Raw genomic sequence first — 18,080 nt, 5'->3', positions numbered from 1 at the left:
GGCTGGCTATATACATACTAGAGGGGCGGGCGGGCCGGCTGGCTATATACATACTAGAGGGTCGGGCGGGCCGGCTGGCTATATACATACTAGAGGGGCGGGCGGGCCGGCTGGCTATATACATACTAGAGGGGCGGGCGGGCGGGCCGGCTGGCTATATACATACTAGAGGGGCGGGCGGACCTGCTGGCTATATACATTCCAGAGGGGAGGGCTGTCTGGCTGTGTATATACTACAGAGGCGGGCTGGCTTGCTGTCTATATATTAGAGGGACTGGAGGGCTGGCTATATATTAGAGGGACCGGAGGGCTGGCTATATATTAGAGGGACGGGCGGTCTGGCTATATACTAGAGGGGCGGGTGGGCTGGCTGGCTATATACTAGAGGGGCGGTTGGGCTGGCTGGCTATATACTAAATGGGCTGACAGGCTGTGACCATTGCATTACCCACCCTCGGCTTATAGATCAATTTGCCAAGCTCTGTGCAGCGCTGCGTTATCTGTAGGTGCTATATAAATAAAGAATTATAATAGGTATTCCCAGTTTTTTGTGTTAAAATTGAGGGTTTTGGCTTATACTCGAGTATGTACGGTATATACATACATATTAATATATCCCGATTTCTTTGACTTGGGGTTATAATCCTCTTATCACGTTATTTCCATATTTTTTTTTTTTTTTTCTCGTCTCTTTTGACCAACCAATAATCTTATGTAACTTCAGTCTTGCCTTCAGTAAGCTGCCACACCTTATTTCTGTACGTTTACCTTTGTGCCTACCGCCTATGGGAAAACGCACAGGATTCTCTCAGTGGTTATGCCACTTTTTTGTGACGGAACAGTCAAACGACCTATGCCTGAATTGACGACTTTCTGTGCACTTAATTTAATATTTTTCCCACAGGAAGTACTTTTGCTTGTTAGGTCACAAAACAGAGTTTTAACCACTGTTGAGAAAAATCTGTGTATGTTCCCATACGCTGTAGGCACAAAGGTGGCTGGACAGAAATAAGGTGTGTTACAAGTAGACGAATTTACAATGAAGAATCTTCAACTGATTTCAAAGTCACAATTTCTTATGAATTACTGTATCCTATGGATAGATCCTTGAGCATCTCAAAACCCCTCCTTAGTGACAGGACCTTAGAAACGCCATAGCTGAAATTTGGCAGCAATGCTCCGTCTAGCGTTACCTTATCGGAATGCCCGGAAGTGTTTTATTGAAGAAAGATGCCATTGGCTAAGAGTGCACTGCAGTAGTATACAATGCATGCTTTGTGTGCTACAATAATTCTATGGCAATTGCTGCTATTTATAAATCGGATGTCATTTCTACCTTGAAGAAGCATTCATCATATTGTGGTTCATTTAAAGTAATATTTGTTTCAGGGAGTATTAAGTTTAAAACCGTATTTTAATTTATGCTCCTGGTGCAGAATGCATTAACTTTACAATCCCAACAGGGAAAGATTCCCAACAGATTGAAAGCAATTAATAATGTTTATGGCTACAATCTGGATGTTTTCCTTGCTCTGCAGAATAAAGTAGTTTCCCCACCTTCCATACCTCCCAGTGACTCTTTACATCATTGTGCAGGCAGTATTGTAGCTGGAGCTCAGATGTCCCGCTGCTGGTGAAGCGAGCACAGTGTGATACAATCAGAGAAATCTTCGTTTGCCGCTCTCCATGAAGACCCAATTTCCTCTGGGATTACACATTTTCATTTAGTTGTGGGTTGATTTACAATATCTCATAAGTTAAAAGGTGGTGAAAAGAGCATTCTGAAAATATTGCCAGTGGTGTAGTACATATAAAGCGGCTGCATAATCTTCTAAGCCTACAAGCAATGAAAGTATATGGCCCGATGCATGTAATTTAGTACAGCCAGGACTGACGGGCACTGACGTATGCTTCATGTCATGGATGGGTACACTGGTATATAAGCATTGAAGATACACTATACTCTGGTTATTGTATATATCTAGTGATCAGTCATTAGACTCTGGGACAGGACCAAAGCAGGTATGAAATGTCCTAGATTGTACAAAACATGATGGCCTCATGCTGCCAGTATTTCTCATCTCGTGTGTGCTGAGTAATGCCGTTTCCCAGGTGCATTATATATGTCACATTTAAAGTAGATGCAAATCAGTTTGAGCTTTCAGCAATATCCTGTTTCCTGAAATTTCCCTGTGTATTTGCAGAGTGCAAGGTTCCAGATTTTGCTAGGTCAGCAGGATGAGCGCTTGTTGAGTCTTTCTTTTATCCATGTTGCCACGGCAACCCTTATTGTGTTTAATGAAGGGTGAGACCAGTGAGGTGAGAAGAACCAAGGTGGAATGACTTTCTAGCTGACCAAGCATTGTAAGAAGGGAAGAAATAATCACAGGCAATCCTCATATAGATCACTTCTGTACTACCTCACTGCCGGTGTCTGTTCAACCATTGAAAAGAAGACCTTTCCCATTTAATTATCTTTTAACAAGCATTGACCATGTTTCCGCATGTGAGGCACGTATGAGGCAAAACTTTTTCCCTTTTTTTTTTTATAATGGTCATAATGGAATTTTCCATACAGATACATTATTTATTATAAAAGAGTTTGGAAAATCTGTGTTTGGTTGGTTCTGTAGTATAATGCAAAGCTTGATAAATCAATCTTTGAACACTTCTGTCCTGAGATGTCTATGCACTTTCTATCCCTCCCCCTAAATATAAAAGGGTGCTCTTTCCACCTCTGACGAACGTTTGCCTTATTTTACCTTCCCCCCCCCCCCCCCCCCCAAATCATACCTGTCATCATGAAAATGTGGTGCAATATGCAGGAAGTATGTTATTGAGTTCATGTAAAAAAAAAAAAATTGTCAATTTCTAAAATGGTAGAAGTGCTCTTGTAGACGCAACTCAAGGCCCAATCTTCAAAAACATCAATGGGAGCCAACACTATGTATGCATCCATCATATACAGGCAACCTTTCAGCTCCTCATTACATACTTTCACCAACTTGATATCGTCTGTAAAGATATGTATCAGTCTGGTCAGATTGTTCTTCACTATAACATGCTACCTGCAGGTAGCATTGAGGATTTCACAAAGTATTTAGAAGTGCCTTGCTCAGTATTGAGGCAGATTATATTTAAAGTGAAAGCAAAATTAAACTAGACAGTCTTAACTTGCACCAGATTTATCAGTCTCTGATTCTGACTTGCATATATACAGGCAGTCCCCGGGTTACATACAAGATAGGGTCTGTAGGTTTGTTCTTAAGTTGAATTTGTATGCAAGTCGGAACTGTATATTTTATCATTGTAATCCCAGCCAGAACTTTTTGGTCTCAATTGGATTTTAAAAATGTTGGGTTGTCATAAGAATCAGGATTAACACTAAAGCTTCAATACAGACACCTGTGATAACTGTTATAGCTGATTATTGTAGCCTAGGACAAAAGTACAATAAATTACCAATATCCAGTGGTCCGTTTGTAACTAGGGGTCGTATGTAAGTCGAGTGTTCTTAAGTAGGGGACCGCCTGTATATATGGGGGTTATGACTTTTTAGCCCAACTTTACATCCTCTTTTGTTGACCTTCTGTAGTTTGTCAGAAAAATAAGGCACATTTTTGCCCATTTTGGGGCACACTATCCGGTCAAAAAGGTGTCTAAGACATGGTATTGTGAATTTGAATATTTTATTAATGAATACCATAAAAAGCATGCAATTTCACTGTACCATGAAGGTGTCACAGGAACCAGAGTGTTCTAATATTTCCAGCCACGTGATGCCATAATTGTGGCTTTAATAAATGAATCCCAAAAAATCATCAACTATAATGACAGTTTTCCATTGTGGTATCATTTTAAGATGGCCAAACTGAATGGACAAGTTTTCTGGTTTTTTTCCAGCACCATTCCAAAGTAATGAAAATTCTCCAACATTTGAAGTTTTCAACTTATTAGAAAAGGCAGCATATTGCAGCTATTCAGACTCTTCAATGTGACCCCATATTGGTCATTTCTTTTCAGGCTTTACTATGCTATTGTTGTCTGTTGCAGTTTTAGTTCTTTCTTTTTCATTTCCTGTGACTTAAATCTTCAGTAAATACAGTACTGAGTGACTGGAGGTTTGCACTGAATGTAACCAAGTATGAATTGAAAATCTGTCTTTTATGTTTGTCTGTAGTAAGCACTACGGCTTTGGCAAAGGGTTGAAACATATCCATGGTTTTACATTGTGAAGATGTCCCAGATGAATCCACAGGTGTGCATACTGTTGCATCATATCATAAAATGCACAGCAAGTTCCGCCATTGTTCTGGGGCCAGTGTTACTTTGCACCTGCAGATTCTGCTTCATTCCCTCTGCTCGTTATCACTTAATTAAATCCTCATATTAATACACAAGTGTCCCTGCTGTAGCACACTCTGATGGTTCTCTCTTGCTGTTCAGCAAGCACAATGTTATCTGTGTCTGCAGAAGCATATGGCATGAGCTGATCACAAATAAAGGGGCCTTTCCCATAGTGCTATTTGCCCTGACAGCTGAATGCTGTAGAACTTTGTTGGCTTGCTTAACACTCGTCACGTTGTAGAGGTCTTGTCGAACGTGTGTGACTAGCAAAGATTAGCCACTCATATTTCCATCTTCTTGCCTAGCTTACAATATTTAGCTGCATCGCACACAGAGATTTGACGGGTTCCTCGGATAGAGGCCAACTCTGGGGTCACAGCATTGACACATAAATTTGACACAGGTGCTGTCCTGTACCTTAAGGCCCAAGCACAAAGCATCCACAAACTTTGCCAACTTTACATATGTCTGGCTGTTGCATCACTCTTCTCTTCCTGCTACAGTTTGCTAAAGTCTCATTACTGAAGGCCTTTCTTGGCCTCCGTGCTGACGCTTTCTCCTGGCTGCTACAGGGGAACAGTGTGACTAGACTTAAGCATAAGGATTAGTGATGCCCATGATGCCATGGAGTGGACATGCTTACCTTGTATGTGGGATTTGAAAGGAACCTGTCACAAGGTTTTTCCCCACTAAACTACCAGTCCCCAGAGGTAGGGTATACAATTTCCTTTCTATATTCCCTAAATTTTATGTGAAATCTCTTCCCTTTATCTATAGAAATATCTCACCCAAAGTCAGGCAAATTTGACTCTTCCCACCTCATTTGCACATGAGTCAAGTTAAGTGTTTACAGGGGGAGTGTCACTCCAGCTTTTTCTCATATTAAAGATAAGAATCTCATTTTTCAGATACCATCGAACTAACAATTCTGGGATCTACAGAACTGGACATATAGACGTTTAAAAAATAGGCAGAAACTGGATTTTTCTATGCAGCTTGCATCTCCAAATATGTCTATAGCTGCCGGTAACTCTGGCTTTGTGGCTCACAAAGTCATAAGTCTGCTGTGATCTTAAAGCATGATTCTAGGTACTATATAACAGAAAATAAAGGCTTCTGAAGTGACCCCACTCCTGCAACCATTAAACTTGACTCATTCCTATGTGAAAATGTGGTGAGAAGAGTCAGATTTGTCTGACTTGGGGGAGATTTTTGTATGGATAAATGGGTGAAATTTCACATAAGAGGGAATTCAATAAAGGACATTTCACAACTCATCTGAGGGGGATAGAAGTTTAGTGGCGTAAAACCTGGTGACCGGTTCTCTTTAATTGTAGAGCCGCAGAGTCCAGGAAATAGTAAAGACCTCAATGAAAGAAGTTAAAATTGCTCTACTATTTTTATCACAAAACCTGAACTGATCTGCGATGCTGACCCCTCCATTCTGCTGTCAGCATCCACATTAAGCTGCAAAATCACAGACTATAAGATAAACACAGCGGCTGGCGTCAGGAAGAGCAGTCAATACCCAGCCGTAATTATCCACTGGTGTAGATGCGCTCGACAGGTGGAAGTCGGTGACGAATGTCTGGCATCAGGGTAACACAAGGACAGGTAACACTATGCTGTACACAGCAGATCTGAGGTGCAGAGCTTAGCTGTGATCGCCAAAATGCTTTAGTTAACATTAAACTGTAAAATAACATGTATTTCCGTAAAATGAGTTGTTTTTTCATGAAGCGTTCCTGCTTGGATTGCTGAAGTCTAACCTTAGCTAGAGGGTTTGACCACTTTACCTCATGTTTTTTGTAATGTGTTTGTAAGTGTGGGGGGTAGGATATTGGGTAATTTACCAACATACATCTATTAAAAGTTCTGCTTTGCTTTCTTGATATTTACATCATCAGCCAGACATTGGTGTCCATAAAATGGCCACAAATAAATGGTCATGTGATCTGTCCATGAACAATTCTCCTGCCAGGACCTTGATCTTCTACTCATGAATACCATCATAAGGTCCTGGCAGGGTGATTGCTCATGGAGACATAGAGATCACGTGACCCTCCGTCTGTGGCCATTTTATGGTCAGGAATATCTGGCTGATCAGGTAAATGACATGAGAATTCAAATATCAGTAAAGTGTTGCAGAACTTTTAATAAATGTATAGTGGTAAATCACCTAATATCCGGCCCAGACACTTACACACATATTAAAATTACACATTCCTTTGCATACAGGTAAAGTGGCCAACCCCTTTAACATTCAGTGGTTTAAACACTCACCACATCAACAAGTTTACACTTAACCAATGATGACAGTCATGAAATAAATGGCCACCTTGTCCATAATCAGCAGTGATACGTACACTCACCGGCCACTTTATTACCCTGTTTCCCCCCAAATAAGGCAGTGTCTTATATTAATTTTTACTCCTAAAGAGGCGCTAGGTCTTATTTTCAGGGGATGTCTTATTTTTCCATGAACAAGAATTTACATTTATTGGTGAACAAAAATGAACTTCTAAAATCCTTATAACTCACCAAACTTTGAATTATTGGAATATTTGGCCCAAATCTCTCATGTTTAGCAATAGCACTTTCCTTAAATGATCACTTCATGTCCAGGTAGCTGCTTGTAGGGTATTTGTCCTGCAACAGTCAGTGATTTTATTCTGCAATTCTTCACCCATGTCACAACCTCTTGCAGCATCTAAAAGATTTACTAATACTAATGTATGGCATGGGTGGAGCTGCAGCAATGTCTGCCACTAGGTCTTATTTTCAGGGGAGGCCTTATGTTTCTAAGATTGAACAAAATTGTATTAGGTCTTATTTTAGGGGGATGTCCTATTTTAGGGGAAACAGGGTAGGTACACCACGCTAGTAACGGGTTGGACCCCCTTTTGCCTTCAGAACTGCCTCAATTCTTCGTTGCATAGATTCAACAAGGTGCTGGAAGCATTCCTCAGAGATTTTGGTCCATCCCACACAGTTGCCGCAGATTTGTCGGCTGCACATCCATGATGCGAATCTCCCGTTCCACCACATCCCAAAGATGCTCTATTGGATTGAGATCTGGTGACTGTGGAGGCCATTTGAGTACAGTGAACTCATTGTCATGTTCAAGAAACCAGTCTGAGATGATTCCAGCTTTATGACATGGCACATTATCCTGCTGAAAGTAGCCATCAGATGTTGGGTAGATTGTGGTCATAAAGGGATGGACAGGGTCAGCAAAAATACTCAGGTAGGCTGTGACGTTGCAACGATGCTCAATTGGTACCAAGGGGCCCAAAGAGTGCCAAGAAAATATTCCCCACACCATGACACTACCACCACCAGCCTGAACCGTTGATACAAGGCAGGATGGATCCATGCTTTCATGTTGTTGACGCCAAATTCTGACCCTACCATCCGAATGTCGCAGCAGAAATCGAGACTCATCAGACCAGGCAACGTTTTTCCAATCTTCTACTGTCCAATTTCGATGAGCTTGTGCAAATTGTAGCCTCAGTTTCCTGTTCTTAGCTGAAAGGAGTGGCACCTGGTGTGGTCTTCTGCTGCTGTAACCCATCTGCCTCAAAGTTCGATGTACTGTGCGTTCAGAGATGCTCTTCTGCCTACCTTGGTTGTAACGGGTGGCGATTTGAGTCACTGTTGCCTTTCTATCAGCTCGAACCAGTCTGCCCATTCTCCTCTGACCTCTGGCATCAACAAAGCATTTCCACCCACAGAACTGCCGCTCACTGGATGTTTTTTTTTTTTCGGACCATTCTCTGTAAACCCTAGAGATGGTTGTGCGTGAAAATCCCAGTAGATCAGCAGTTTCTGAAATACTCAGACCAGCCCTTCTGGCACCAACAACCATGCCACGTTGAAAGGCACTCAAATCACCTTTCTTCCCCATACTGATGCTCGGTTTGAACTGGAGGAGATTGTCTTGACCATGTCTACATGCCTAAATGCACCGAGTTGCCGCCATGTGATTGGCTGATTAGAAATTAAGTGTTAACGAGCAGTTGGACAGGTGTACCTAATAAAGTGGAAGTGCATGAATCTAAATCCTTTGATAAACCCAAGGCACCTACTTGCCTCTTTAAGCATTTCTGTAATAAGTGTATTATACAAGTGTATAACTTGTATTATATGTCCTATACAATGCTTATAAAGCTGGATATCATTTGTATCCATCCAGGTGTCTTATGTCTTAGCAGGATGGACACCACTTCTCCCCCACATCCTCTGCACCAGTGCAGTATTCACATTCGCTGCATAATCTGCTGCAGGGGGACATCCAGACATGAAACTGAAGCGCCAGATGCCTTCTGCAACCAAATGGGAACAATATGATCCATTTCACTCCCTGAAAAAACTAATGAACCGATTTACAGGCAGTCCCCTACTTAAGAACACTCGACTTACATACGACCCCTAGTTACAAACGGACCTCTGGATATTGGTAATTTATTGTACTTTAGTCCTAGGCTACAACAAACAGCTATAACAGTTATCACAGGCGTCTGTAATGAAGCTTTAGTGTTAATATTGATTCTTAAGACAACCCAACATTTTTAAAATCCAATTGTCACATAGACCAAAAAAGTTCTGGCTGGGATTACAATGATAAAGTATATGGTTCCGACTTAGATACAAATTCAACTTAAGAACAAACCTACAGACCCTATCTTGTATGTGACCCGGGGACTGCCTGTATATGGGAATGCGCCTTAAAGGATGAAGGTTTTTTCCTATATAGGTCCCAGTGGGGTGGATAAAAATAAATAAATTTGCTCCATTTCATTGCGCTGCTGCCACATATATCTATAACACAGAGGCTCAGGGTTGCCAGCGGCACCTTCAGGTTGTAGTGGGCGCATGGTTGTTGATATACTTCCGGATTCTTTTTTTTTTTTTTTTTAAATGTTCATTTAAAGACGCAAACTTTGAAATTTGTAGCTGCTTCAAGGAAGGTATATTTTCTCTGCTTTGAAGTGGTCTGGGAAAATAAGCTTTATTATGAGTTTCTTTTCCCTAACAAGGATCTGCAGCCTGCACTCCATTGTACTAACTGCTCCTCTAGTGTTTGTAGGCATATCTATACTAATACTTTTGAGGGCTTTCCTGACTTTCTCTTACTGCCCTTCTGTGTTTTTGCTGTACAATGGGTATTCCTTTATTTTATCCTAAGTCAATTATTATTTGTGCCCCACAGGTACACAGCTTGAGAAACTCATGGAGAGCATGAGGAGTGAAATTGCTAGCAGTCCCCCATTGGAAGGGTCCTTTGCCCCACGCCGTGGAGATTACTGCATTGCTAAATTTATAGATGGAGAATGGTAAGTCAGATGATAATGTTGGTCCACCTTTCCTAAAGCCTTGTTTTGTGTGCTGGTAGTGCTATAACATATGTTTGGGACCCAACCTGAAAGTCAATGTTCAGACAACTGCTTGCCTAGTAATTTTATATTTCTGCTACATTTATTTTTGAGGTTTGGTTCACATCAGCTCTGTCCATTCAGTCACACAATAGTCATACAAATTTTGGAAGTTTTGTCTTTACCCAATCAGGTTTGTGGAGTAGGTAAGCCAATTTCCCAAACCTCGCATCTCTGACTCCAGCTCCACAAAAATGGTCTCTGACACCACAGTCCTGTTTTCCTGGTAACTCTAGCAGTGCTTGAAATAAATGTGGGAATTCCTTTCCAGTGCCTTATTCATCTGATTGATAGGAACATCACTCCCTTAGCATGTACATAAAGTGCAGCACACATTAATCTCAACTAAAAGGGGATCAAGGGTGAACAAGCCACGCCAACAGGCCACATACACCTGTCAAACCATTAGTAGCGGTCCACACAATGCTGACAGTCAATGAGTCCAATGAGAGCTTCCATAACTGATGGAAGGTTTCATTGGTGCAGGAGGCCGGGTAAAGGTGAGTGCAGCTTAGACATTCATACTGCTCCTGGGTAGTCTCCTGCTGCTCTGCTCTCTGTCCTGACACTGGTATTATGCTTTGAGGTCTGGAAACAGCGTGGTAAGTTCTTGTCAACTGTACTGCTCCTGACACAGTTCTGTTCCGGGTCCTGATGCCAGCGCATACAACCAGCACTGAACACAGAGCAGAGGCTGCAAGAGCCAGAAAAAGAGAGGATTTATTTATATTTTTGTCTGCTCTGGAGTCTCCACTATTATTAGTTTTATGCTCTAGATGTCTCCAGTATCAAGGATTGTAAATTGAGAATGCTTACATGCAGGTATGTGCCCCCTCTGGCAGGATTTGCTATTTTTAGCTTCTTATGTCAAGGGGATAAGAAGCTAAAAGAAAAGCAGATTCTGCCACACCAGCATGAAAGTGTGTTTGGTTTACAATCCTTGATTCTGGTAGATTTCCTTTAAGCCTGCTATGTGGTCTCTAGTACTGTTATCATTTGCTCTGTGGTATTTATAATTTCTGGGGTGGCATTTTGTGCTGTACCTAGGGTACTGGTTAGTGATGTGCCTCTTAAAGTTGAGCAGTATGACAGTATGGATCAATAAATGTTGTTAATCCCTGGCCTAAATCCTTAGAAAAGGAATAGAACAGACATTTAAAGGAAATGTCAAAATGTTTTCAGATTTGGTCCATTTTAGCACTAATCCGAAAACACAAAAGCGGTCACTGACTCCACAGCCCTATACCCAATGTTTACCCAGACACATGTTTTTTTTGCATTAAAAATGCCTTGATTTTTATGAGCGAAGAGTCATACTTTAAATCCTAAATATATTTTATTCTATTGTACAAAAATAAAACATGCATCTTTTTCATGGGAATCCTGGCTTTAATACTGAGTACAGCATAGCTTGTACAGTAAGGGTTAACAGGGTAGTGAACTACTTTCAGAGGTTATAGATTTTAAATCTATCTTATTAATATTAAAGTGGTATCATACCTCTCCACCCCCCCACCCCCCAACCTATGTCTGCTGTCCTGTGTGGTCATTGTGAGGATACAAGTCATTAATAATGACCAGGATTTCTTCAATATCTTCACGCATTGTAGCTCAGAAGTGTGGGAGATTGATGAGGGATGCACTGCTGCTGATCCCTTAAGACATACAGATGCTGCTTGCTTGCATTGTCAGGATATCTAGTCCATGGTATATTACACAATGTAACAGGCCATTAATAGCTAGCAGTGTTAGTTCTCTATTGGTCTCTGCCTGTAGACCAATGTATCTAGCACATTTTTCTACAGTTTATAGGTATTTCTACAATGAAGCCCAACTCGCTAGCCTGGTAATGGTGGCTGGCTCTGATAATTGTGCACTCCTATTTTAGGTTTCCAGTCTAAAATAGATTTTAAGAATCCTTGGAACCGACGAAAGTATACTGTAGTTCCAAATCTTAAGCACTGCATCATAAGGTCCATTAAAGAGAACACACACACACACAAACTTCTAGATTTCTAGATGTCTTTATACATGTTCCACTGATGCCTCTATCCATGGGATTAGAACCACAATGCTTCTTAAAAAGACTTTTATAGATGCCCTCTATTTCACTCATGGTGGCGGGAGCTACAGTATACAATCTGTATACCCCACTGCCTCACTGACACTGCTAACCCAGCCACCTTATGAATGAGAGACATTTCACCCAAGGAAGGGATGAGGAGGAAGGTTGATTTAATATAGCCGAGTGTAGTGTAGCAGTAGGAATAGGGAGGCAGGGCAGTGCAAGAAACTATGAAGATGCAAAACTCTCCCTGTGATTGGACTCGTATCAGGTGACTTGCATATAAGTATACAGTATTTATTTTGGGTGGACTAATTTGAATACCAGGTTCTCTTTAAGCCTGATTTTATTTTGGAGCTAAAGTTGCACAAAATCTTGCACATCAACCCCTTCCTGACTTGCGCCGTATTAGTACGGCGCGAGCCGGGTGTATAGAGTGCTTGAGGGCGCCAAGCCCTCTCCATAGCTGGTAAGTCTTTGCTGCATATTGCAGCAAAGGCTTACCGGTAACATCTGCAATCGGTGCCAGCACCGATTGCAGGTTTTTTTTCCCAACGGCGGCTTCAAAAAAGATGGCGGCGCTGCCATCTTGCAGTGGATCGTTGCTCCCCGTGACGTCATCGGGGAGCGGCGATCCGTCGACCCGAGGCTGTCTCGTTTTATCCCATTCATTACAATGTGCTATCGTATATGAGGAGGAAAATCCCCATATACTGCCATACTGTAGTATGGCAATATATGATAGGATCGATCAGACAACCTAGGGTTAAAGTACCCTAGGGAGTCAAAAATTACAAAAATTGTAATAAAAAAGCCTAAACTCAAATCACCCCCCTTTCCCTAGAACTGATATAAATATTAATTAACAGTAAAAATCACAAACACATTAGGTATCGACGCGTGCATCCAAAAATGTCTGATTTATCAAAATATAATACAGGCAGTTCCCGGGTTACGTACAAGATAGGGTCCGGAGGTTTGTTCTTAAGTTGAATTTATATGTAAGTCGAAACTGTATATATTATAATTGTAAATCCAGACCAAAATTTTTCTGGCCCCAGTGACAATTGGAGTTTAAACTTTTTTTGCTGTAATGGGACCAAGGGTTATCAATAAAGCTTCATTACAGACACCTTACAGCTGATTATTGCGATCTGGGACTATAGTAAAGCATCTAGAGAGCTTCACCAGAGGTCACAGGGTGTCCTTAAGTAGGGGACCGCCTGTAATAATAATTTTTCAAAATATAATAATAATTTTTCACTGGGTTTTACCCTGTAACGGAAAATAGCACCCAAATTTGAAAAATGGCACTTTTTTTTGCCATTTTGAAAAATATTTTAAAAAATCAATAAAAAGTGATCAAAAGGTTGCACAGTCCTAAAAACTAAAACAATGAAAACGCCATCAAAAGTTGCAAAAAATGACACCACCCACAGCTACTTACACCAAAGTATGAAAAAGTTATTGGCGCCAGAAGATGGCAAAAATTTTTAAAAAAATGTGCAGGAGGTTTTAATTTTTGTGAATGTATGAAAACATAAAACCTATACAAATTTGGTATCCCCATGATTGCACTGACCCAAAGAATAAAGTAGACATGTCTTTGGGGCGTACAGTGAAAGCTGTAATTTCCAAGCCCACAAGAAAATGTTACAAATGCGTTTTTTTCCTTCTTCTCAGTAGACAGCATGGAATATTCAATACCGTCACTATGAAGTGCAATTTGTTTAGCAAAAAATAAGCCACCACGGAGCTCTTTATGTGGAAAAATAAAAAAGTTGTAGATTTTTGAAGGTGGCGAGTGAAAAATAGAAGTGAAAAAACTAAAAAGGGCCAGGTCGTTAAGGGGTTAATAATGTTACTGTTCATACACGTCATAAGTCACACGATGTATACCTTCTCTGATTGGTCCCTAACCTGTACGTTTGCATCAACCATTTGTACATGTGTACTTCCACCACCAGCAGATGTTGGGGAACCATAATCTTATGTGAATAGTGTGCTGTACACTGGTGCAGTTTAGTATGACATCCTATTTTCAAGGTCTGTGGATCATCTTCGCAGTAACCCATTCATCAACCACATGTCTGTTCCAGTGCTGACCATATCTGTATCCATGTCTGATTCCTTGGTGTGTGTGTGGGGGGGGGGGGCGAGGGATGAGCAACTGCAAGGCAAACACATCCAGGCCCTCAGGAACGTATCACTTCCCAGCTTCTTGAAGTAACCTTTTAAGTATTTTTATATATGCAAGTCCCAGTAACCCATTAAAACCCAGAATGATTGTCTGCCTGTTGAGAGGAATGGATGGAGTTGGTGTATTCGATGAGCCTTTTCTTGCTCTCATTAGGCACCGGCAGACAGTCTGATAAATGAGGACACGCATGATGCTTTAGAGTTTAGTTTTTCCTCAGTAAAATGCCTCAGATTTAAATGTCTTTTAAAAAGGAACATCAAATTCCCAGACATATCTGTTCTCTAATTATAGCTGTTGTTTAGTATATTGGATTTAAGCGGCATACATCAATCTATTAATTAGCCACACAGTATTATACCCTTGGGACATGTTACACGTGCATTTGGACAAGCCAAGTTCTCTCGCTTTTTATGCTTTTTCTTTGGGTTGGGGATGGGGAGCATTTTGCATCCCTGAAGGGTATCCAAGGTCAGTTAATTGTTGTTATTTATAGACACTCCCTGAATGCACAAGTTCCAGGAGGCACAGGAAGTGAGATGGTTGTCCACACAACCTTCAGTATGAATCAACACTTGCCTTCAACCTTGGCTGAAGGTCCCCTTTCACTAGCCTCAGTGATACAGGGAAAGGGGAATAAAACACATTACACCATGTACCATCAAACTAGTTGGGTGTCTTTGTGATACAGAACAGGACTGGTCCTCTAGAGAGACAGCAATGTACCTTTAGAGGGAATCTATTTGTATAATTTACCTGCATGAACTGATATGTTATGTAGGTCTATGGTCACAGATGCCACCAATACCTTTGTCTGTATGTGGTCCTTCATTGACAAAATTTTATTTTAAAAATGCACAAATTAGGCTGAAGTTTAAGTTGGGAGTTAGCAGAGGACCTCAGGGCTGCTTGTCCACAGCAATAAAACTGTCCCCATTACAGTGCCACCATCCACCACCTTTCCTAAACCTTCCACTTTCAGCTATAGGGCTCCACATCTGGCTCGAACCTGGAGTAACAAAGTACCGTGCTGAGGCACTTCAGCCTAATTTACAAATTAGTAAAGTGAAGTTTGGACATGGAAGGAGCAGATGGACAGTAAAAACAAAGTTGTGGTTGATGCGTGGGCATAGCCCTACATAACATGGCAGGTAGTTTGGATAGGTAAATTATGGTAATTGGTTCCCTTTAAAGGTAATCTACCATCAAAATCAAACATAATAAACTTGGGACTCTTACTCATAAATCCAGGCACTATGACTGTGGTACTCTTCTGATATTTGTTATCTATGGCATCCTTACTTCTAAAATCTACTTTAAAATATATGCTTATGATTCTGAAGGGCTCTGGGAAGTATAAGCAGAGTACCTTCTCGCTGCATCTTGCCTGTTATACTTTGCATGAACCGCTGAAGCTACAGCACAGAGGGGCCATAGATAACAAACAGACGGTTCCCTACTTAAGGACATCTGACTTATAGACAACCTCTAGTTAAAGACTGAACCGCTCACAAATTCAATATAGTCTGCCTCTTTACCCGCATTCCCCAGCAGCAGGTGGACAGCCTCCACACTGAGGTCCTGCGGAATGCGGGTATACAGACTTTCAACATCAATCGAGGTAAGCTGAAAGCCGTCCTGCCACGGCAGATTCTCTATAGCTGACAAAAAGGCGGTCGTGTCCTTTAAATATACTGGAATGTCATCTAACAAGGGACGTACTGAGCAGACACTTCATGATTCTTATATGCTTTGAGATGTGCTGACAATGTACTTAGATTATCTTGGTACAGGGATTAGCTACACTTTCATTTAGCCTCTGAAGATTCTTCTAATATCTGACTCTTAGAAAAAGAGAGATGAGACCGATATAAGACACAATGACCCACTCAGCTCTGGTACTTCACCTAATCAATAAAACACAGTCAGCACTGATATGTCATCCCCTCACCTTGGATTAAGACCTTATCTTGTCTGTAGTTTGTAGAGCTGGTGGCTCCTCTGCACTCTGCCACTGCAAGGAAGTACCTCTGTCTGTTGTGCTCTCTACCTCCTTCCCCTCCCCTACAGTACAAGAAAGGAATCTGCCCATTCATAGTCAGGAATTTATTCTGGTATCCAGGGACAACCAAATGTAATCACCAGGACTGGTAGAGACAGGTTGTAATTATATCTGTGAAATGCAGACTTTTTGTTCATAACATTTAATTGGAGAATTGTTATTTTGTCATCCTGAGTATATTTAAGAATTTTGTCTTTGAGGAAATAAACCTTTAAGTGCCCCATCATTTAAGTTTGATTTGGCTTTATGTATCTTAACTCTAAGGCTACATTCACACTAACGTATGGAGGACGTCAATGGGCGCACGGCACCGTACCGCTACGTACCCGGAAAAAGATAGGACCAGTACGGTACGGGCTGGCAACGGCAGTGTGAATGTAGCCTAATACTGCTCGGTGGTGATGGCTTCTGCAATGATAAAAAAAAAAATTGGACAAACAACTCACTACTCATTTGTTTTATCCTTTCAGGTACCGAGCTCGTGTGGAGAAGATAGAGTCTCCCTCCAAGGTGCATGTGTTTTACATTGATTATGGAAACGTGAGTATCAACTTGGTCCATTATAGTATTTGCACCATATTAAACATGAGACAAGAAGAATAAATGAGTTGATTATCCCTTATAGAACCACAAGTTTTTTGAATGTTATATGTGAAATGTTCAGCTTTATCAGTGCTTTCATCTGTATAGTATAGTGCTGTGAGCACACACAGTTTTGAGCTTTAGTCCTTTTTCCATGGCTTTTGGACTGCTCTCTTCATCATATCTCACCCTTAGTAAGGCTTTCATCAGGGGTTGTGATAATGCATATCTTTATAATGACACTTGTAAACATCAGCGCATAGAAGCCGTTTTATAGGAATTTATTCCTGACCCCGCATTAACCGCCTGTGACCTTACCTGAATAGCCGATAATATTCTATTCAAAAGCATTAACCTACTGAAAAGGATTAGAAAGCCAGGTCTTTCCAAGCTTGGAAGGAGATCTAAATCTCCCTGGTCTCTGTATAATATATATTACATAAATACATTTCTTGCATGGTCCCTGAGGACTCTTAAAAAACGCTCAATTTAATTTATTCCCTCAGATGGAATCTTTTCCCTCTGCCGCAGTGTAAAGTAGGGCTGTGTCTACGATTAGAGTAAATCTGGTCTGTGAGCAAACAAACAAACCTATTCCCAGCATTGAGAGAGATGAACTTTCCTCACACCATCCAGAGCAGTCTAAGAGCCTAACAATTATGGGAGCAATTACATTTTATGTATTTAATGTAGCAGAGAAACTACTAATACATGATTTTACACTGGATTTTCCCATCATGCTGTTTGACTTTTGCTGTGAATGTGTATTACTCTGCAGATTATTTTGTTTTGCTTTATGTCATAGCATGCTTCGGTCTCAAAATCTTATACAATAACCGTGTAATACCAAAACCTCCTTACAGTCATTACATACCAAGCCGCTTGTGTTTTAAAGGGAACCTGTCAAGTTCTACTTGACCTGTTTACATTTCTTACTTTAACCCCTGCGCCGTAGCTGTACTGTGCTGAGTCCTGCGAATAGCGCTCAGCGCAGTACAGCTACTGCGCAGAGACGATGCCGGTTCAGCTCTGCAAATTGTCCGCAGCATTTAACATGCTTTCCGGGGGTCTTTCCCCCACAATTGGACCCCAGAGATGCCATAGCAACGATCGGCGCCCCCGCAAACGGCGTGGGGGTGCCGATCGTTGCTATGGCATCTCTGGGGTCCGATTGGGACCTCAGAGATGCCATAAGGCAGTGCCTTTAGGATGGCGTCTGTGACGTCATCTTAAAGGCACAGTGTCAGCCTATGCAAGGGCATAGGCTGACACTGCTAATACCCTGCAATACAGTAAGTAACTCAGCAAGTATTGCAGAGTATTATCATGAACAAGCAATCAGATGATTGCTTGTTCATGTCCCATGGTGGATCAAGTAAAAAATGTAAAAAA

The 18,080-nt window shown here is 41.3% G+C and overlaps 1 protein-coding gene across 2 annotated transcripts in view; it reads left to right on the top strand.

Moving 5' to 3' along the window:
- The window catches only part of SND1 (staphylococcal nuclease and tudor domain containing 1), a 402,857-nt gene that overhangs the window by 373,741 nt on the left and 11,036 nt on the right, over positions 1–18,080 (top strand). For both annotated transcript variants that reach the window (XM_072147568.1, XM_072147569.1), the window contains exons 19-20: positions 9,560–9,683; positions 16,577–16,646. In XM_072147568.1, the coding sequence (XP_072003669.1) occupies positions 9,560–9,683; positions 16,577–16,646 (194 nt within the window). The remainder of the gene's footprint in view (positions 1–9,559; positions 9,684–16,576; positions 16,647–18,080) is intronic.

This window comes from Engystomops pustulosus, chromosome 4, assembly GCF_040894005.1.
Source record: "Engystomops pustulosus chromosome 4, aEngPut4.maternal, whole genome shotgun sequence".
In the NCBI taxonomy this organism is placed as follows: Eukaryota; Metazoa; Chordata; class Amphibia; order Anura; family Leptodactylidae; genus Engystomops; species Engystomops pustulosus.
The sequence above is the reverse complement of the archived record's forward strand: the minus strand, read 5'-3'. Positions and strand labels throughout refer to the sequence as shown.